The sequence below is a fragment of the Bufo gargarizans genome, chromosome 2 (assembly GCF_014858855.1).
Source record: "Bufo gargarizans isolate SCDJY-AF-19 chromosome 2, ASM1485885v1, whole genome shotgun sequence".
NCBI lineage: Eukaryota > Metazoa > Chordata > Amphibia > Anura > Bufonidae > Bufo > Bufo gargarizans.
In genome coordinates, this window is record NC_058081.1 from 606,778,870 (window position 1) to 606,801,380 (window position 22,511).

At 48.2% G+C, this 22,511-nt stretch overlaps 1 protein-coding gene across 1 annotated transcript in view; it reads right to left on the minus strand.

Moving 5' to 3' along the window:
* The window catches only part of VSIG10L2 (V-set and immunoglobulin domain containing 10 like 2), a 66,854-nt gene extending 60,779 nt beyond the window's left edge, over positions 1–6,075 (minus strand). Inside the window, 1 exon segment of the mRNA XM_044277578.1 lies at positions 5,287–6,075. Coding sequence (XP_044133513.1) covers positions 5,287–6,075 — 789 coding nt within the window.
* Positions 6,076–22,511: the final 16,436 nt, after the last annotated feature.

Sequence of the window (22,511 nt, forward strand, 5' to 3'; positions counted from 1 at the left end):
CACAGTCAAGGTCACCTCAGGGGTACAATATTCTACTGTTCCGCCCACCAAAGGGGTAGAGTCAATAGCAATAATATGAATGGGGTTAGCCAGAGACAAAATGGGCACCCAAAGGGAAAGAGCAAAATTGTGGTCAATAAAATTAGAGGCGGACCCAGAATCAATAAATGCCTTCCCAGAACCCTTACAGGTGCCAAAAGAAATAACCACAGGTAGCAATACTTTCTCTTGGGGAGTACTTTATCCTTCTGGGAGCCAGGACGCGGGGATCTCTTAGAGGGAAGAATTTTAGGACATTGTCGTAACCAGTGATCCGATTCTCCGCAATAAAAGCAGGCACCCCTCTGATGTCTTTGATCCCTCGTGGTCATTCCGAGCTGTATGGGTTCTTCTAGATGATCTTCCAATTTGGAGTCAGGTTTAGCTACCACCTGTGGCAACATCTTTGTCTTTCCCTGATTCGTCGGTCCAGTCTAACAGATAAATTGATGGGTCACGTGACGTGGCCAGCGTCAAGTGACCCATGTCCTGCACATCAATACACCTGAGCGCCGACTCATTGACATCGGCGCTCAGTTCCCCTCCTGCCCGTTGTCTAGGGGACGAAGGACGCCGGCCCCGCTGAAGAGGCGTGCGCGGCCGGTTCCTCTCCTCACGAATGGGATGGCGGCGGCGCTGCAGGGAGAGAGCGCGTCGCCGGCTCCCCGTTACACTGTCATGAGAAAACAATCTCTGAGTGGCTTGGATAAGTAAAAGCGTTCCAAAGTTATTACCACATAAAGTGACATGTCAGATTTTCACAATTAGGCCTGGTCAGGAAGGGGGTAAATGGCCCGGTCTGGAAGTGGCTGGCACTGTACACGACACACTGGACAATGTGTAGGGGTACAGGGCAACTGGCTCTATACACTGCGGTTGCCACTACATGGGGGTATATTGAGGCTGGAGTTATCGGCGACACATTAGGTGGCATTGCTTGGAGGGCATGGTGAATGGCACTATAATGCACACCTCAGTAGTGACAAACACTAGTTTTTAAGATGTGGTTCATGTTAGATAATAGTTGATTGACATGAAGCCCCTGCTTCCACTTCATAATGAGGTTCTGCAGCAGCAGTATCTATTACCAGGAATAATGTACCCCATCTATAAATGATAAGATTAGAAGTCACTGGGAAGTTTGTAACATGTAGTCCCAAGACGTCTAATTTTCTTGTAATTAATATCGCTTTTTTCCCCCAGGTGTAATTAAGGCTTAAACCCTGGAGGGTATAGAGAGAGGGCAACGCCCAAACTGATTACCTAAGCGTAACCTCCGACATGTCCATCCTCTTCTCCCTCTGATTAGACAAGTTGTTGTTCAGCAGAAAGTCTGCATGAGGTGCAGTATTGTCTCAGTTCTTCCATCCTGTAAGGTTCCGGGTCTGGTTACCGGATAACTCGATACCTAAAGACGCAGGTTTGAAGTGTTATACCTCATTAGTCATTTAGGAAGAGAGTAAAATTTCATGAGGGTAGACGGTTAGAAGAATGAACCCCAATGGCAGCAGTACAACAACATGTGTCCTGGTCAAATAAATTACGCTTGTTACCATTGATGTTATTGTAATAACAGATTAAAAGCGTTTTCGGAGGTTTTTAAGCTAGGGCTACAAAGCGACGTTTGTCATGTGACAATATTTTATGATGCTAGTCTATGGTGGCACACTGCATGCGACTGCAACACGACACTCCCAAAAAACCCATCCAAGATGTAGATAGATTAGTATTATAAAATATGTTGCGCAACACATTTTGCAGTGTAGTTGTACCCTATATGTCACGCAACATGTCGTCGTGTAGCTCTAGCCTTAGGCTACATGCACACAACTGTTGTTTTGGTCCGCATCCTAGCTGCAGTTCACTTCAATGGGGCCGCAAAAGATGCGGACAGCACTCCGTGTGCTGTCCACATCCGTTGCTCCGTTCCGTGGCCCCCCCAAAAAATATAACCTGTCCTATTCTTGTCAGTTTTGCGGACACGAATAGGCAGTTATATTAATGGTTGTCCTGGCCGTTCCGCAATTTGCGGAACGCACACGGACGCCATCCGTGTTTTGCGGATCCGCAATTTGAGGACCGCAAAACACACAACAGTCATGTGCATGTAGCCTTATACTGATGATCTATCCTCTGGATAGGTCATCAGTATCTGATCAGTAGTGGTCCGACACCCAGGAATCCTGCCAATCAGCTGTTCGAGAAGTCACTGGTGCTCCTGTGACAGATGCGGCCTTCCCCATGCTCACCAAGTACAGCGCCGTACATTGTATAGCGGCTGTGCTTGGTATCGTGCTCAGCCCCATTCACTTCAATGGGGCTGAGCTGCTCCTAGGCCATGTAACCGATGAAGGTGTCGTCACTCGACCTAGTGAAAGCGGAGAGAAGGCCGCAACGCTCACAGGAGCACTGATGTCTTCTCAAACATGTTGATCGATAGGGTCCCAAGTGTCAGACCCCCACCAATTAGATACTGATGACCTATCCTGAAGATAGGTCATCAGTATAAAAATCTCAGAAAACCCCTTTAATCCCCTAAGGCCTCTTTCACACAAGCATGTCCGGATAAGGTCCGGATGCATTGCGGCAAACACGCGTGAGTAGGTACCCAATTGCAGTCAGTTTTGACTGCGATTGCGTTCCGGATGCGATTGCGTTCCGTTGTTAAGTTTTATTCAGGGAAAAAATACAAGCAAGCATTATACAGAGCCATTGGTGACACATAGGATATAAATGTCATTTCAAACACATCCGTAATGAAATGTCATTTCGACCATAAAATACAAGCACATTTCCAATTTTTTCCCCGTTTTCTCCCTCCCCCACCCACCTCCCACTTATAACTAAAATAAAAAAATGCCCCCCGCAAAGCAAATATCTGTTAACTCTGCAATTAATTTTTCCCCAATCAGAACCACAAGCATATTCTTTGTTTCACTCCCCTCCTCCCCAAACCCCCCTCCCCCCCATCATGCCACTTTTGTCTTTCCTGAACGTCTCGGCTACTGCCTAACGTCAAAATTATCACCATCACTGATAATAAATCTTCAAACTTTCAAATCCCCCAACTGATCCTTCAAATCCTCCTGTAGGTACCACGCTGTGAGTTTAAAGGGTCCCATCAATGAGGGGTATTCAGATGTGGGAATATAATGCATCATAAAAACCTTCCATATTTTGTACAGTTTTTTCCCTAACACCTCTTTCCTGGTAATCGCATCCCGCCATTCTAAATGAAATATATGTTTAATTCGGTTCAGCAACATCTCAGCACTAGGAACGTCTGCTGTCAGCCACTGTGCCAATAGGCATCTCTTTGCCTCCAACAATAGCTTATGCTCAAGAACCGTCAGACTCTTCTTCTCTCTGCCCCCTTCATTGTCAGATGATTCTTTTCCCTCTGCCTGAAATATGACTAGAAGAGGTGATAGTTCAGGATGATTATTCCTAAACCGTTTCATTATTGAAAACATTTGAGACCAAAATCTGCCCAGACTGGGGCATGCCCACAGACCATGAAACAAATCTGTCCCTGGTGTGTTACATTTTGGGCAAGGGATTATCCTATCAGGTCTAGCTAGGGAAGACGGTAAATCAAACCCATAAATTGCCCTGTGAAGTATCTTGAACTGTGTTTCTCTCATCTGTTCATTGGGTACTGCTTTATATAAAGCCTGAATACCCGCCCGAGCAATGGACTCTAATTCCGTCACCCCCAGTTGTTTTTCCCATTTCCTGAATAGGTTAACCACCAACTGATCCTCCCAGGTTGCTCTAAGTACATTATAGATTTCAGAAATAGACATCCTGCACTTATGTCCCAGAAAGGAGTCAAACTTGTTCCTCTGCCCTTCCTTGGATAAGTCACTCATAATACTCTTTACATAACTTTGTACCTGCATGTATGGAAACTGCGCTGGTTTCTGTAGGTTCCATCTCTCTATTAATTCACCCAATGATGCCCATTTGGCTTCTTTCTCGTGCATCATATCCTAGACACTCCCCTATTCGCCCAGTCTTGAAAGGACTTCTCACTATAACCTGGAGGGAAGTTGGGATTACCCTGTAATGGGAGATGTTTCGAAAACATATATGGCAGACCAAAAAGCTTCCTCACGTTTTGCCAAGTAATGATTGTGTCCCTAAGAATTAGGGATCTTTTTGCTATATATGGAAGCTTCGACACTTTGGTGTGCATGAGGGCTATCAGATTCCATGGAGATGCTAGCTGGCTCTCAACACGTAAATTTGAATAGTACGACGTCTTATTGGCCCAATCTATATATATGCCTGCTAAGGCACGCCAAATTGTATCCCCGCAAGTCTTGGAAATTAAGACCTCCCTGTTCCTTCTTAAGTTTCAACTTTTTCAACGCAATTCTTGCCTTCTTCCCTCCCCACAGAAATTGTGTAAACTTTTTCTCAAGGTCCCCAATATCAGTCGTAAGAGGACAGGTATTGTTTGTAAAGGGTACATTAGCTTCGCCGCCCCCATCATTTTGATCAGTTGACAACGACCCATTAGAGAGAGGGGTACATTTTTCCATCTTTTTTAATTTTGGTGAACAATGGTGGGTAATTCAGCCTATATATGGAGTGAGGTGATTTCCCTATTTTGACCCCTAGATATGAAAGCTGAGCCGACGGTTTAGCAATACCAAATCTTCCTGATCCAATATCCCTCCCATCATCACCCTGTGCCAAAGGAAGCAGTTCACATTTGGTTCTCTTCACCGCATAGCCAGAGTATTTCCCAAATTCACTTAATACTTCCATCACCCTCCCCAGGTGTTGTTTCGGATGGGCTAGAAATAGTATTACATCGTCTGCGAACAAAGCCGCTTTTGCCTGGCATCCCCCCACCTTGATACCCTCAAAGATATTAGATTTACACAGTTCCCTGGCAAGTGGCTCTAAGGCTAAATTAAATAAAAGAGGGGATAGGGGACATCCCTGTCGGGTGCCTTTCTGAAGCAAAAGGGGTTTAGATAAAAAGCCCTGAGTATAGACCCTTGCCCTCAGGTTATGATACATCTGGGATAAATATGTCCTAAAGGCTCCCACGAATCCCATCTTATCCAATACTGCTCCCAACCATGCCCACCTCACATTGTCAAACGCCTTTTCCGCATACAAGGTGAGCATGGCTGGGAACTCCCCCTTAATTGGGAGATTCTGCACCCGATCCAGAACCGTCAAGACAGTCCTTATGTTTGTCACAGCGGATCTGCCTTTTACAAATCCTACCTGTTCTCGTCCTATTAACTGGGGCAAAAATGAGCCCAAGCGATCTGCTACAATCTTGGCCATCAGTTTCACGTCGACACTTATTAGCGAGATGGGCTTATATGAGCCCGGTGCCAAGAGGTCCTTCCCTGGCTTGGGGAGTAGTTTAATATAAGACATATTCTCGTTCTCTAATGACATATGGCCCTGAAAAACCCCATTAAACAATTCCATTAAAACAGGAGAAACTTGATTTAGGAGAGCCTTGAAGAATTCCTCTGAGACTACATCTGGTCCTAGGGCTTTCGAGTTTCCTAAATGTTTAATGGCTTCTTGTAGCTCCTGTAAAGAGATGTCAGCATTCAAAGAAAGGAGCTGTTCCTGAGATAAGTTTGGTAATTTAACCCTATTTAAAATAGTGTCTGACAAGTCACATGTTGCCTCATCTTTATATAGGGCCTCGTAATAGGAACCTACTATATTACTGATTACTGCAGGATCATGACTCAAGTTACCCTCTGCGTCCTTTAAACACGCTATATATTGAGGATTTCTCATCCCTTTAGCTAGATTTGCTAAGAGCCTCCCAGATTTATTACCGTATTTATATAGCCTTGTTTCCATTTCTGACTGTTTCAGGGACTCCTTTTCTCTAACACAGCTCTCAAAAGCTTGACGTTCAGTCACCCACTTCTGTTTATTGGCACCTGACGGATTACTCATGAAACTGGAATAGGCCTCTCTGACTTTCTGGCTCGCTTTATTAAAGGATTGTTGGGCCTTTTTCTTGATGCTACTCACATATCCCATGATCCTTCCCCTCATCACCACTTTTGAAGTATTCCAGAATAACTTTGGATCCCCTAAGTGCACCTCATTGTCAGACTTAAATTCCTCCCACCATATGGATAACTTTTCTACAAACTCCTCTCTTGCGCACAAGTGAGAAGGAAAGCGCCAAATATAATCTATCTCTCTTGGGTAAGTCTCAAACAGATCTAGCGATATCGGGGCATGGTCCGATATAACCATATCGCCAATCTCCGCCTCCTCAACCCTATGTGAGAGTGAGTGAGATAGGAGTATGTAATCAATCCGTGACCACGAGGATTGTGAATTCGAGTAGAATGTAAAGCTCCGGTCGTCAGGATGAAATTGGCGTCATGGGTCTATCAAACCAACTCCTCCCATAAGAGGCTGCATCACGTTGTCCTGGGGTCCATCAATCCCAACCCTGTCTCCTTCTCGTTTTCTATCTTCTGCACCCCTAACCACTGAGTTAAAGTCTCCCCCAATGATCTTGTGCTGATTTGTGTCTCCTAGCACCCTGGATTCCAGCTCTCTAAAGAACGGACCATTATTTGTGTTCGGGCCGTAAACATTGTAGATGCTGTATTGCGTGTCCTGGACCTGGATAAGAACCTGTGCCCATCTGCCCTTCGTGTCAGCAGTATGTCCAATCACTGTACAGTTGAGTTGCTTATTTATCAATGTTATAACCCCTGCCTTCCTATTATATGCTGAAGATCCTAACACTGTTCCTACCCATAATCTTTTCATCCTGTCAAAATCCTTCTCTTCCAGGTGAGTCTCCTGGAGAAGAACAATGTCAGGTTTGAGTTTCCTTAAATGTCTGAGAATCATCCATCTTTTGTGGGGTGATCTCAGACCCTTTATGTTCCAAGAGATAATTTTCATCCTTCACTTTTCCGAAACGCTACCCTTGTAGCCGAGACTAAAAAATACGTTCAGAACAGACAAAAGTTGCAGATAAAGTAAATTACAAAAACCCTTAGAAAAACTTCCCTCCCAACCGCCCTGAATCCCCTTCCCTAATTGTTAGAGCATCCCCTAACTGTATTTATTCTATTAGGACTTCCTTTTTTCTGGGTTGCGGCACCCGCCCACCTTCCTGACTCACATAACTGCTAGCCCAAGGCCGCTTATACCAGGGAGCAATGTTAAGATTATCAACCAAACACATTCATGAACTATAAACATCCACAACATTAACCACCTCCTCCCCTCCGTATCTGTGGTATGGAGAGGTGATCTCTCACTTTAACACTGGAATCTCCTATGATATGAAACCTTTCATAACTATTAATGGGAGAACGTGCTGCATCGCAGCGCTTATTATCACAGGAACAGTCACCTTCTCAGGTATGATTGCACATCTCTCCTGGAAGTGCGCTTATTGACTGCCCCGGATCGTCCCTCTCTATCCCGACGTTCCCGTCCTGGATCTTGAGACTCAACCTTTCGCTGTTCTCCATCAATTCTCTCCTGACGCAGCAATACAGATCTCCGTCTGCGCTCTGCTTCTCTCTCCTGCCTTCTGTTCTGTAAAGTGTCCATCATTTCTTCCGCCATCTGCATGCGTAACCCGCAATTTTGCCGGGTACATTAGTTGGAACTTGATTTGCCTTTGATACAGCAAAGAGCAGACATGGCTGAACTCCTTCCTTTTTTTCGCCACAGCTGCTGAATAATCTGCAAACAATAATATATTATGTCCTTGTAGCCTGAGGGGACTCTTCCTGTTTCTGAACGCTCTTAGTATGGCCTCCTTGTCGCAGTAGTCGAGATATTTCATAATTACTTGGCGCAGCCTTACAGAAACATTGTGTGACCCTCCCTGTCTCTTCAAATTAGGGTCCTCCAAGAGGCCAATTCTGTGCGCTCTCTCCACCTTATGGCGGCCCGCTAGGCCCAAGGCTCCTGGCAAATCTAATTCGCAGAGTTCCTTTAGCTCCTGCGGTTTTATAGACTCTGGCAAGCCAATTAACCTTAAATTGCTCCGTCGCGACCTATTCTCCAGGTCTTCCACCCTGTCCAGTAAAATCATATTTTGTTTGGACAGTTCACTCAGGGTACGTGCAAAGCTGGCACTTTCGCTCTCAATAGATTGAGCTCTCTGCTCCAGCTCTTCAATCTTAGCATCATGCTGATGAATTGTTTCATGATGCTGTTGCAGGGACGCTGACGTCTTCGTCAGCGTGTCCTTGATATCAGGAGCAAGATAGGTGGCTACTTCGATAGCCAGCGATTTGTAATCAATGCCCTGGGTCGACATCGTCGTTGGGTGTATTGTGAGAGACTCACCCCTGTCTTGTGTCTCAGGCACTGGTTCAGGTAGGAGCGTGACCGACTCCGCCATCTTGCCCTGGGAGTCTCCCGTGCTGCCGGACATGGTGGATTTAATGCTGCCGCTCCGCAAGAGGTACCGCTCCATGTACCGAGCCCTGTGTCCAGTAGCAGGACTTAAGCGCCTTTCTAGTAGTCTTCCCACGCTTGCGATAACGATGGGGATCTGATTTGTAGACGAGCGGGTGCCGGAGCTCCTTCATTCCGCTGCTAGCATCCCAGCGCCGGAACCGGAAGTCCTTGTTCAGTTTTTATCGCGCGGGTGCAATGTGTTTTGCATGCGTGTGATAAAAAAACTGACTGTGGTACCTAGACCCGAACTTCACAGAAGTTCAGGTTTGGGTTCAAGGTTGTGTAGATTGTATTATTTTCCCTTATAACATGGTTATAAGGGAAAATAAATAGCATTCTGAATACAGAATGCTAAGTAAAATAGGGCTGGAAAAAAAATATAATTTTTTTTAACTCACCTTAATCCACATAGGACCTTTGATGACGTCACTGCGTTTATCACATGGTCCATCACATGATCAGGGCCGTCTTTACCAAGGGGCAAAAGGGGCAGCTGCCCAGTTGCTCCTGGGGGGCCCAAGGCAGCTGCCTCTTGAGCCCTGCTAGCCACTACCCCGGGTGTCAGGCTGTCAGCTACACAGGGGGTGCTGCCATGCCATGCCATGCCTGCCGGCACTGAGTCCAGGCATCGTACTGTGTTAGAGCTGTGATCTAGGACCTTAGATGACACTATTACTGGTCACATGGCTATGAGGTCATCACAGGTCCTAGCAGGAGTGTTGCAGGAGAAGTTTGCCTTAACTGTGGAGCTTTTTTTGTGAAGATTACATCAGAAAAAGGTGACAGGGGCTGTTATGCTAATATACTGTAAACTACTGTATAGTGGGGGCCTGAATACTGTGTGGGGGACGGGGCTGTATATTGTGTGGGGGGCTGTATACTGTGTGGGGCTGTATACTGCGTGGGACTGTATACTGCGGGGGGCCTGTATACTGTGTGGGACTGTACACTGTGGGGGGCCTGTATACTGTGGGGGGCCTGTATACTGTGTGGGACTGTGTACTGTGGGGGGCCTGTGTACAGTGGGGGGGTCTGTATACTGTGGGGGGGTCTGTATACTGTGGGGGGGTCTGTATACTGTGGGGGGGACTGTATACTGTGGGGGGCCTGTATACTGTGTGGGACTGTATACTGTGGGGGGCCTGTATACTGTGGGGGGGGGCCTGTATACTGTGGGGGGCCTGTATACTGTGGGGGGCTGTATAATGTGGGGGGGCTGTATACTGTGGGGGGCCTGTATACTGTGGTGGGGGGGCTGTATACTGTGGGGGGCCTGTATACTGTGGGAGGGCTGTATACTGTGTGGGGGTCTGTATAGTGTGGGGGGCCTGTATAGTGTTGGGGGCCTGTATAGTGTTGGGGGCCTGTATAGTGAAAATTATTACCTGGAATTTTGCATTCCATGAGTCCGAAGGCAGCACATGAAGGGTTAACAGAGTCCTATTCTCGCCCCAGGACCGCCCACCTAGATAACAAAACAATATAATTGATTAATTAACAATCCTATAGGTCCCTATAAAGCACCCCCTCTGGCAAACCTCCAATGTGTATAAAAAATAGATTCAGGCAAAATGCAAAACAAGAGGATTTATTAGGGAGGGTATGTATGTGCTGCCTTCGGACTCATGGAAAGCAAAATTCCAGGTAATAATTTTCACTTTCCCCTGACGTCCTCGGCAGCACATGAAGGGATATGCATAGATACTAAAGGGAGGGAATTACTGAACGGCTGTACTCAACACCGTAGTGCCAAAGGCTGAGCTCTTATTTTCTATGTCCAGCCAGTAGTGCTTCATGAAGGTAGATGGCGTAGACCATGATGCTGCTCTACAGATCTCTTCTAGGGAGACATGCGCTTGTTCAGCCCAAGATGTTGCTGTGGCCCTAGTTGAGTGGGCTCTAATCGGAGAAGGAGGAGAGATGCCCTCTATGGTGTATGCCTCCAAGATGATAGACTTGATCCATCTTGCCAGGGAACCCTTAGATGCCTTGTGACCTTTATTAGGACCGGAGTATAGCAAAACCAGATTTTCATCTAGTCTAAAATTCTCTGTTCTCCGAAGGTAGATCTCAACCGCCCTCTTGACATCCAAGGTGTGCCAGCGAGCTTGTTCTTCATCTGAGGGGTCTGGGAAAAAAACTGGTAGAAACGCTTCTCGGTTGACGTTAGCAGAAGAAGGAACTTTTGGCACAAAGGAAGGTAGAGTGCGCAGCAGAACTCCATTTGGCAGGATTCTTAAATACGGCGTCTTAACCGATAGTGCTTGCAATTCCCCGAGTCTCTTAGCCGAAGTGATGGCAATAAGAAAGAGAACTTTGCAGGAGAGCCATTTACGTTCTGTGTCTACTAAGGGCTCAAAGGGGGTTCAGCCAATCTTCTGAGGACCAATGACAGATCCCAAACAGGCATAGGGTGTCTCACCACCGGTCTAAGCTTCTTAATGGCCTTGAAGAAACGATTAATTAAGGGATGATGTCCGAATCTGCTCTCTGTCATCGGATTAATGGCTGTCATATGCACTTTCAAAGTGTTCGGAGTAAGACCCTTCTGGAATCTATCTTGCAGGAACTGGAGGATAACAGGGACTGTAATATCTGAACATTCATTCTCTGACATCCAGGATGAAAATTTCCTCCATATCTTTTCATACTTGATATTTGTAGAAGTTTTCCGGGAGGAGAGTAGAGTATTGATGACAGGGACAGATAGACCTTTCTCTTCTAGTCTGGACCTCTCAGTCTCCAAGCTGTGAGATTAAGTTTGTTCAGATGTTGATGAAACAGGCCGTTCTGAACTAGTAAGTCGGGATAAGATGGAAGCTTCCAGTAGACTCCTTTGGATAACTGGAGTAGAAGTGGGAACCATGGTCTGCGTGGCCAAAAATGAGCAATCAATATAGCTTGAGGTCTCTCTAATAGAATCTTCTGCAGGAATCTTAAGATGAGGGGCACCGGAGGAAAGATATAAACATACTGGTCTTTCCAAGTTATAGAAAAAGTGTCTACTGCAGCTGGATTCTGGAATCCATTCAGAGAACAGAACTTGGGAAGTTTGCTGTTTTCCCTGGAGGCCATCAGATATACAAACGGAGTACCCCATCTGGCTGTAATCTGCAGGAAGTATTTCTGGTTCAGCTCCCACTCGGTTTGTCTGATCTTCCTCTGACTCAGAAGATCCGCCTGAGTATTCAACGAGCCTTTGATGTGTACTACCCTTAGATTCTGTAAGTGCCTCTCTGCCCATGCAAAGATCTTCTTGCATAATGCAAGGAGTAGAAGGCTCCGGGTGCCTCCCTGTTTCTTTATGTAAAAAACTGCAGGGAGATTGTCCGTTTGAATTAGGACTGATTGGTCTTCCAAATCTGTCCGAAAGTGTTGTAACGCCAGCTTGATTGCCTTCAACTCTCTGAAGTTCGAGGACAGCTGTTGTTCTGTGCAGGACCAAGAACCTTGAACCCAACTGTTTCCGAGATGGGCTCCCCAGCCCCGGGAAGAGGCATCCGTTGTAACAGTCACCGTAGGTGTTAGCTGGAAGGGTCTGCCCCTGGATAAATTCCTTCCTCTTAACCACCATTTCAGCTCCGTGATTGTGGAAGGTCTCAACCTGACACAGGCTGAAAGATTGTGGTTGTGCTTCCAGACCTGAAGCAAGTCCTGCTGTAATTCCCGTATGTGCGACTGAGCCCATGGAACTGCATCTATTACCGATGTCATATGACCAGCATCATAATCATTGCAGCCCAGGCCTGAAAAAGAGTCAAATCTACTTGAGAAGAGTCCTGGTTATTATAATCTCCTGCTCTCACCCATCTGCTGATGATTGGCAGTTCTCTACTAGAGAGAAAGGGAGAAAACTAGGTAGAAGACTGTCAGTCATCAGCAGGTGGGCAGAGAGAGCAGGGATTCATGAATAACCAGGACTCTTCTCAGGTGGCCGGGACTCTTTTCCAGGCCCAGTCTGCAATGATTGTGATGTTGGTTCTTGGCAACCACTTACTTTTAACTTATAAATGACAGACCGCGGAAATCAACTCACCTATCTCTACTTTTGTCAGCTTTCAAACAAGAACAGTACAAGAAGTGGCGTATCGCCAATATAGGCAGACCACGCTGTTGCTATGGGGCCCGCAGCCCCCCCATTTATTTTAGACAGTACACAGACTTGTGGCGCAGGTGCAGCGGGCCCGCAACACTTGCCTTTGATCGGCGGCACCCGCACATCCCCCCCAGACCCCCCCCCTGCAGGCAGCACTCATTCATCCTCGTCGCCAGCCATGCTGAAAAAGTCATCTGCCACTGCCCTGCCATGCAGAGTCCCGGCGACAGCAAGTGCAGTGGCACTAGTAAGTGCAGCCCAGACTGAAGGACCGCCCGCTCCTGACCAGACACGGACGGTGGTCTGTTGATTGATTGGTTGGTGGTTGTGTTGTGTATGGGAAGGGATAATGCAGCATTGCCAGCAAGAGAACTCATAGGGAGGGGAGGGGGGCTCATAGAGGACAGTCTGTTTTCCTCCTACTCAGCCATTTATGAGCCTCCCTCCCATGAGTCCCCCCCAACCCCTAATGCCCCCCCAAAATGCCCAGGGGACTGGAGTAGTAGGAGGAAAGCACACTGTCCTCTATGAGCCCCCCCAACCCCTAATGCCCCACAAAATGCCCAGGGGGGAGAGGAGTAGGAGGAAAGCACACTGTCCTGAGCATTTTGGGGGGCATTAGGGGTTGGAGGGGCTCATAGAGGACTCGGGAAAGGGGGGGAGGCTCACAGAGGACAGTGTGCTTTCCTCCTACTCCCCCCCCCCCCCCCCCACAATGGTGATGGATCATGTGCAGGGCCGTCTTTAATATTGATTGGACCCTGGGCAAAAATTTACTTGGGCCCCCTGGATCCCGCCTTCCCACACCTTAGCAGGCAATCACGCCCTCCACCACAACACACACAAAAAAAATCCACACATCTGGTAGAGTACAGTGAATGACTGTAAATACTTCCAGTTCTGAAGATTCCAGCGGCTCAGGATCAGTGCTCTGGGCTCAGGCTGGAAGTGGGCACCGCTCTGCAGGAAGGAGACCAGGGCTCTGCTCACCCTAGTGTTACAGTGCACCCCATCACCCCACAGTATGCAGTATAGCACCCTATAGTATACAGCACCACACAGTATGCAGTATAGCACCCCACACTATACAGTACCCCACAGTATATAGTAGAGCAATATAGCACCCCACAGTATACAGCACCCCACAGGATACAACACCTCACAGTATACAGTACAGCAGTATAGCACTCCACACTATACAGCACCCACAGTATACAGTATACAGACCCCTACAGTATACAGTACAGCAGTATAGCACTCCACAATATACAGCACCCACAGTATACAGGCCCCCCACACACACTATACAGGCCCGCACACAGTATACAGGCCCCCACAGTATACAGGCCCCCACACAGTATATAGCCCCTCACACAGTATAGAGCCCCCCACACAGTATAGAGCCCCCATACACAGTATACAGCCCCCCCACACAGTATACAGACCCCCCCAATGCCCAGGGGACTGGAGTAGTAGGAGGAAAGCACACTGTCCTCTATGAGCCCCCCCAACCCCTAATGCCCCACAAAATGCCCAGGGGGGAGAGGAGTAGGAGGAAAGCACACTGTCCTGAGCATTTTGGGGGGCATTAGGGGTTGGAGGGGCTCATAGAGGACTCGGGAAAGGGGGGGGGGAGGCTCACAGAGGACAGTGTGCTTTCCTCCTACTCCCCCCCCCCCCCACCATGGTGATGGATCATGTGCAGGGCCGTCTTTAATATTGATTGGACCCTGGGCAAAAATTTACTTGGGCCCCCTGGATCCCGCCTTCCCACACCTTAGCAGGCAATCACGCCCTCCACCACAACACACACAAAAAAAATCCACACATCTGGTAGAGTACAGTGAATGACTGTAAATACTTCCAGTTCTGAAGATTCCAGCGGCTCAGGATCAGTGCTCTGGGCTCAGGCTGGAAGTGGGCACCGCTCTGCAGGAAGGAGACCAGGGCTCTGCTCACCCTAGTGTTACAGTGCACCCCATCACCCCACAGTATGCAGTATAGCACCCTATAGTATACAGCACCACACAGTATGCAGTATAGCACCCCACACTATACAGTACCCCACAGTATATAGTAGAGCAATATAGCACCCCACAGTATACAGCACCCCACAGGATACAACACCTCACAGTATACAGTACAGCAGTATAGCACTCCACACTATACAGCACCCACAGTATACAGTATACAGACCCCTACAGTATACAGTACAGCAGTATAGCACTCCACAATATACAGCACCCACAGTATACAGGCCCCCCACACTATACAGGCCCCCCAACACACTATACAGGCCCGCACACAGTATACAGGCCCCCACAGTATACAGGCCCCCACACAGTATACAGCCCCTCACACAGTATAGAGCCCCCCACACAGTATACAGCCCCCACACACAGTATACAGCCCCCCCACACAGTATACAGGCCCCCCCCCCACAGTTTCCCCTGACGTCCTCGGCAGTACATGAAGAGTTAACAGAGTCCTATTCTCGCCCCAGGACCGCCCACCTCGATAACAAAACAAGATAATTGATTAATTAACAATCCTATAGGTCCCTATAAAGCACCCCCTCTGGCAAACCTCCAATGTGTTTTTTTTCATGTCCTTATTCTGGACAGGTTCCATAGCCCACCTCATCTGGAAGCCCTCATGCCTGGGGGGTGTCCCAGGCTTAGGCTCAGAGTCCAGCAAGCCATGGGGGTGCCTTGGCGCTGATCTGTGGAATTCTCCTTTCCTGCCACCTTATGTGTTGCCGCTCTAAAAGAATTTACCAGGTTCAGGTGTGCAGCGGGGCCTGCAAATATGCCGCACCAGCGCTTCACTTCACTGGGCGGCAATGGCGGCACTTGCAAACTTCAGTGGAATGCATCGTGGAACGCATCGTCGGCTGCGTCTGACGTCATCAGCGGGCGCTCGCCCCCGGGCTTCTGGCGGCAAATTCAAAAGATCTCCTGTATTTAAGGTGGTATAGTCCATGCTCTCACTGCCCTTGTGCCTTGGCAGCCGAGCTCTATTTATTTTTAAGGAACCCCTGATCCAGGCTCTCTGGTCATGACTGATTACAGCCAGTTTGTTCTGGCTTTATTTTATGTGGTACCTTAAGTCTCTATACATTTTTACATATTTAATCTGTTCCTCTTCCCAGATGTCCAGCCATTTCAGTAAAGGAGGAAAAAGATCCAGGAAGCACAGGCACAGGCTGTGCCAATCCTGTGACCAGCCTCTCCCTGATGACCACCAGGACGATTATTGTGGAAGCTGTGGATTAGAGCCGTTTTCCCATTCCCCGGAATCCTCACCCAGGCGTGTGAAGAGACAAAAGAAAAAGCAGCCCTTATGTATTGCTTGTATTAAACCGCTTCCTGAGGGTTATACGTCTAACATTTGCGCAGCCTGTACCCAGCCGGAGGTCGTCTCTGAAGATAATACTAAAAAGTTAATCTCACTACTTGAATCCTTTCTGTCTCAATCTAAGAGACAGAAGACGCATAAGAGGAAACGGGTTGACCCTAGCCCTTATACGTCTGCCGAGAGGTCTTCTCACTCGGAAGGGGAGGTGTCCTCTGGTTCTAGCTCAGATCCAGAACCAGCCACAGAGGAGAACTTTTTGTTCAGGAAGGAGGATATTAACCGTCTCATCAAGGATGTGAAGCATATAATTGAATCCAAGACGGAGACGCGTGCCGACCAAGATGAGGGGAGCCTGTTTTACTTTCCTAAAAAGAAAGCGCGGGTCTTTCCCAGTCATCCGGTGCTTGAATCTATCATCCAGAAAGAATGGAAATATCCATTAAGGAAGATGGATTCAGGAAGAAGAGCGAAGGCTATGTACAGAATAGACCCTGCTGAATGTGAGAAGTGGGGGGCACCTTCCAAGGTCGATCCTGCAATGGCCAGACTAGCGAAAAGGTCCTTTTTTCCGTCTGACGACTCTACGTTGTTAAAGGATCCCATGGATAAAAAGGCAGATAATCCCTAAAGCGGCTTCATTCTTATATAGCCTCCCTGAAGAAGGCGTCCATGGCTGCAGTGCCTGTAGCCCGTGCCCTGAGAGTGTGGTTAAGTCAACTAGGAAAGGATATTGAGGATGGTGTTGATAGAGAAGATTTACTTCAGCAACTTCCTTCTTTGAAGATCGTGGCGGAGTTCCTATGTGACTTTCCCGTGGATACCCTGAAAGGCTTAGCCAAAAATATGTCTCTCTCCAACTCTATCAGGAGGTCAATCTGGTTAAAATTATGGTCGGGTGATGTCCCCTCCAAGAACAACCTTTGCTCTCTTCCATTTGAACCAGGGTGTCTGTTCGGCTCTCAGCTGGACACTCTATTGGAAACCAACAAAGAAGATAAAGCACTGGAATTTCCCCTTTCCAGGTGCAGATTTCAACCCAGAAGCTTTCGGCCCTTTAGAAGACAGCGCTTTCAAAGATCCGATTTTCGCGGGCGTTCGGACAGGAAAGGATCTGACCGAAGATATTTTGCAGAACATCGGATAAGAGTAGGAAGAGACCAGAGGATAAACCCACCAAAGAGGGCTTCTGACGCCAGAAGCAAAGGGGTAGGAGGTCGGCTTACTTGATTCTACGCAGCATGGCAGGGAATTTCCTCAGACAGTTGGGCCTTAAGGATCGTAAGAGAAGGTTACTCACTGGAGTTTATCCGCAGTCCAAGGGACCGTTTTCTCTTAAATCAAAGAGAAGACCCTCGGGTCATAGACCTCGTAAGGGAATTCAGTACCAAAACATCAAGAAGGAACAGGAGTGTATTCCAGAGTGTTTCCAGTCCCCAAGTCAGAGAGAAAGTGGCGCCTAATCATAGACTTCCGCTACATGAATCAATTTATTAAAAAAATTAATTTCAAAATGGAAAACATAAGATCTATCAAGGCTCTGCTTTAAGAAGGTCACTTCTTGGCATCCATCGACCTGAGAGACGCTTATCTCCATGTCCCAATAGAGAACTCGTCCAGCCCTGCCCTTCGGCCTCTCATCAGCACCCAGAGTTTTCACGAAATTGGCCGTGATTGCTGTTGCAAGTTTACGCCTACAAGCCTTACAGGTGTTTCCGTACCTGGACGACTGGCTTGTAGTGGCACCCACCAGGGACTTACTGAATTCTCATCTCCTGAAAGTCATCAAGCTGCTTCAGTCTCTGGGTTTCTTGATCAATTGGGACAAATCCAACATCCAGCCAGCAACATCCAAAACGTTTCTAGGCTTCAGGATAGACACTTGCACCATGACCCTGTATCTCCCGACCCCCAGGATAAGCTCTGTCACATCAGCAATAAAGACCTTGATTGCGGGCCAGAGACCTACAGTCCACATGGTGATGAAAACCCTGGGTCATATGACATCGGTAATAGATGCAGTTCCATGGGCTCAGGCCCACATACGGGAATTACAGCAGGACTTGCTTCAGGTCTGGAAGCACAACCACAATCTTTCAGCCTGTGTTCACATCCTTGATGAGACGGTTAATATCCTCCTTCCTGAACAAAAAGTTCTCCTCTGTGGCTGGTTCTGGATCTGAGCTAGAACCAGAGGACACCTCCCCTTCCGAGGGTGAAGACCTCTCGGCAGACGTAGAAGGGCTAGGGTCAACCCGTTTCCTCTTATGCGTCTTCTGTCTCTTAGATTGAGACAGAAAGGATTCAAGTAGTGAGATTAACTTTTTAGTATTATCTTCAGAGACGACCTCCGGCTGGGTACAGGCTGCGCAAATGTTAGACGAATAACCCTCAGGAAGCGGTTTAATACAAGCAATACATAAGGGCTGCATTTTCTTTTGTCTCTTCACACGCCTGGGTGAGGATTCCGGGGAATGGGAAAACGGCTCTAATCCACAGCTTCCACAATAATCGTCCTGGTGGTCATCAGGGAGAGGCTGGTCGCAGGATTGGCACAGCCTGTGCCTGTGCTTCCTGGATCTTTTTCCTCCTTTACTGAAATGGCTGGACATCTGGGAAGAGGAACAGATTAAATATGTAAAAATGTATAGAGACTTAAGGTACCACATAAAATAAAGCCAGAACAAACTGGCTGTAATCAGTCATGACCAGAGAGCCTGGATCAGGGGTTCCTTAAAAATAAATAGAGCTCGGCTGCCAAGGCACAAGGGCAGTGAGAGCATGGACTATACCACCTTAAATACAGGAGATCTTTTGAATTTGCCGCCAGAAGCCCGGGGGCGGGCGCCCGCTGATGACGTCAGACGCAGCCGACGCTGCGTTCCATGATGCGTTCCACTGAAGTTTGCAAGCGCCGCCATTGCCGCCCAGTGAAGTGAAGCGCTGGTGCGGCATATTTGCAGGCCCCGCTGCACACCTGAACCTGGTAAATTCTTTTAGAGTGGCAACACATAAGGTGGCAGGAAAGGAGAATTCCACAGATCAGCGCCAAGGCACCCCCATGGCTTGCTGGACTCTGAGCCTAAGCCTGGGACACCCCCCAGGAATGAGGGCTTCCAGATGAGGTGGGCTATGGAACCTGTCCAGAATAAGGACATGAAAAAAAACACATTGGAGGTTTGCCAGAGGGGGTGCTTTATAGGGACCTATAGGATTGTTAATTAATCAATTATCTTGTTTTGTTATCGAGGTGGGCGGTCCTGGGGCGAGAATAGGACTCTGTTAACTCTTCATGTGCTGCCGAGGACGTCAGGGGAAACTGTGGGGGGGGGGGCCTGTATACTGTGTGGGGGGGCTGTATACTGTGTGTGGGGGCTGTATACTGTGTGGGGGGCTCTATACTGTGTGAGGGGCTGTATACTGTGTGGGGGCCTGTATACTGTGGGGGCCTGTATACTGTGTGCGGGCCTGTATAGTGTGTTGGGGGGCCTGTATAGTGTGGGGGGCCTGTATACTGTGGGTGCTGTATATTGTGGAGTGCTATACTGCTGTACTGTATACTGTAGGGGTCTGTATACTGTGGGTGCTGTATAGTGTGGAGTGCTATACTGCTGTACTGTATACTGTGAGGTGTTGTATACTGTGGGGTGCTGTATACTGTGGGGTGCTATACTGCTCTACTATATACTGTGGGGTACTGTATAGTGTGGGGTGCTATACTGCATACTGTGTGGTGCTGTATACTATAGGGTGCTATACTGCATACTGTGGGGTGATGGGGTGCACTGTAACCCTAGGGTGAGCAGAGCCCTGGTCTCCTTCCTGCAGAACGGTGCCCACTTCCAGCCTGAGCCCAGAGCACTGATCCTGAGCCGCTGGAATCTTCAGAACTGGAAGTATTTACAGTCATTCACTGTACTCTACCAGATGTGTGGATTTTTTTTGTGTGTGTTGTGGTGGAGGGCGTGATTGCCTGCTAAGGTGTGGGAAGGCGGGATCCAGGGGGCCCAAGTAAATTTTTGCCCAGGGTCCAATCAATATTAAAGACGGCCCTGCACATGATCCATCACCATGGTGGGGGGGGGGGAGTAGGAGGAAAGCACACTGTCCTCTGTGAGCCTCCCCCCCCCTTTCCCGAGTCCTCTATGAGCCCCTCCAACCCCTAATGCCCCCCAAAATGCTCAGGACAGTGTGCTTTCCTACAACTCCTCTCCCCCCTGGGCATTTTGTGGGGCATTAGGGGTTGGGGGGGCTCATAGAGGACAATGTGCTTTCCTCCTACTACTCCAGTCCCCTGGGCATTTTGGGGGGGCATTAGGGGTTGGGGGGGGGGACTCATGGGAGGGAGGCTCATAAAGGACAGAGTAGGAGGAAAACAGACTGTCCTCTATGAGCCCCCCTCCCCTCCCTATGAGTTCTCTTGCTGGCAATGCTGCATTATCCCTTCCCATACACAACACAACCACCAACCAATCAATCAACAGACCACCGTCCGTGTCTGGTCAGGAGCGGGCGGTCCTTCAGTCTGGGCTGCACTTACTAGTGCCACTGCACTTGCTGTCGCCGGGTGCCGCCGATCAAAGGCAAGTGTTGCGGGCCCGCTGCACCTGCGCCACAAGTCTGTGTACTGTCTAAAACAAATGGGGGGGCTGCGGGCCCCATAGCAACAGCGTGGTCTGCCTATATTGGCGATACGCCACTTCTTGTACTATTCTTGTTTGAAAGCTGACAAAAGTAGAGATAGGTGAGTTGATTTCCGCGGTCTGTCATTTATAAGTTAAAAGTAAGTGGTTGCCAAGAACCAACATCACAATCATTGCAGACTGGGCCTGGAAAAGAGTCCCGGCCACCTGAGAAGAGTCCTGGTTATTCATGAATCCCTGCTCTCTCTGCCCACCTGCTGATGACTGACAGTCTTCTACCTAGTTTTCTCCCTTTCTCTCTAGGAGAGAACTGCCAATCATCAGTAGATGGGGGAGAGCAGGAGATTATAATAACCAGGACTCTTCTCAAGTAGATTTGACTCTTTTTCAGGCCTGGGCTGCAATGATTATGATGCTGGTTCTCAGCAACCACTTACTTTTAGCTCATGAGTAGGGATGAGCGAACTCGAACTGTATAGTTCGGGTTCGTACCGAATTTTGGGGTGTCCGTGACACGGACCCGAACCCGGACATTTTCGTAAAAGTCCGGGTTCGGGTTCGGTGTTCGTCGCTTTCTTGGCGCTTTTGTGACGCTTTCTTGGCGCTTTTTGAAAGACTGCAAAGCAGCCAATCAACAAGCGTCATACTACTTGCCCCAAGAGGCCATCACAGCCATGCCTACTATTGGCATGGCTGTGATTGGCCAGAGCACCATGTGACCCAGCCTCTATTTAAGCTGGAGTCACATAACGCCGCCCGTCACTCTGCTCTGATTAGCGTAGGGAGAGGTTGCGGCTGCGACAGTAGGGCGAGATTAGGCAGATTAACTCCTCCAAAGGACTTGATTATTGATCGATCTGCAGCTGTGGATCATTGAGCTGCTGATACTCAATTGCTCACTGTTTTTAGGCTGCCCAGACCGTTTGTCAGTCACATCTGGGGTGATCGGCGGCCATTTTGTGTCTTGTGGTGCGCCAGCACAAGCTGCGACCAAGTGCATTTAACCCTCAATGGTGTGGTTGTTTTTTGGCTAAAGCCTACATCAGGGTGAAGCTGTCACACCAAGTGCATTTAACCAGCAATAGTCTGTTTATTTTTTGGCCATATACTACATCAGGGGCAAGCTGCGCCTGTCACCAAGTGCATTTAACCCTCAATGGTGTGGTTGTTTTTTGGCTAAAGCCTACATCAGGGTGAAGCTGTCACACCAAGTGCATTTAACCAGCAATAGTCTGTTTATTTTTTGGCCATATACTACATCAGGGGCAAGCTGCGCCCGTCACCAAGTGCATTTAACCCTCAGTAGTGTGGTTGGTCAAGCTATCACACCAAGTGCATTTAACCAGCAATAGTCTGTTCATTTTTTGGCCATATACTAAATCAGGGGCAAGCTGCGCCCGTCACCAAGTGCATTTAACCAGCAATAGTCTGTTCATTTTTTGGCCATATACTACATCAGGGGCAAGCTGCGCCCGTCAACAAGTGCATTTAACCCTCAGTAGTGTGGTTGGTCAAGCTGTGACACCAAGTGCATTTAACCAGCAATAGTCTGTTCATTTTTTGGCCATATACTACATCAGGGGCAAGCTGCGCCCGTCACCAAGTGCATTTAACCCTCAGTAGTGTGGTTGGTCAAGCTATCACACCAAGTGCATTTAACCAGCAATAGTCTGTTCATTTTTTGGCCATATACTAAATCAGGGGCAAGCTGCGCCCGTCACCAAGTGCATTTAACCAGCAATAGTCTGTTCATTTTTTGGCCATATACTACATCAGGGGCAAGCTGCGCCCGTCACCAAGTGCATTTAACCCTCAGTAGTGTGGTTGGTCAAGCTATCACACCAAGTGTATTTAACCAGCAATAGTCTGTTCATTTTTTGGCCATATACTAAATCAGGGGCAAGCTGCGCCCGTCACCAAGTGCATTTAACCCT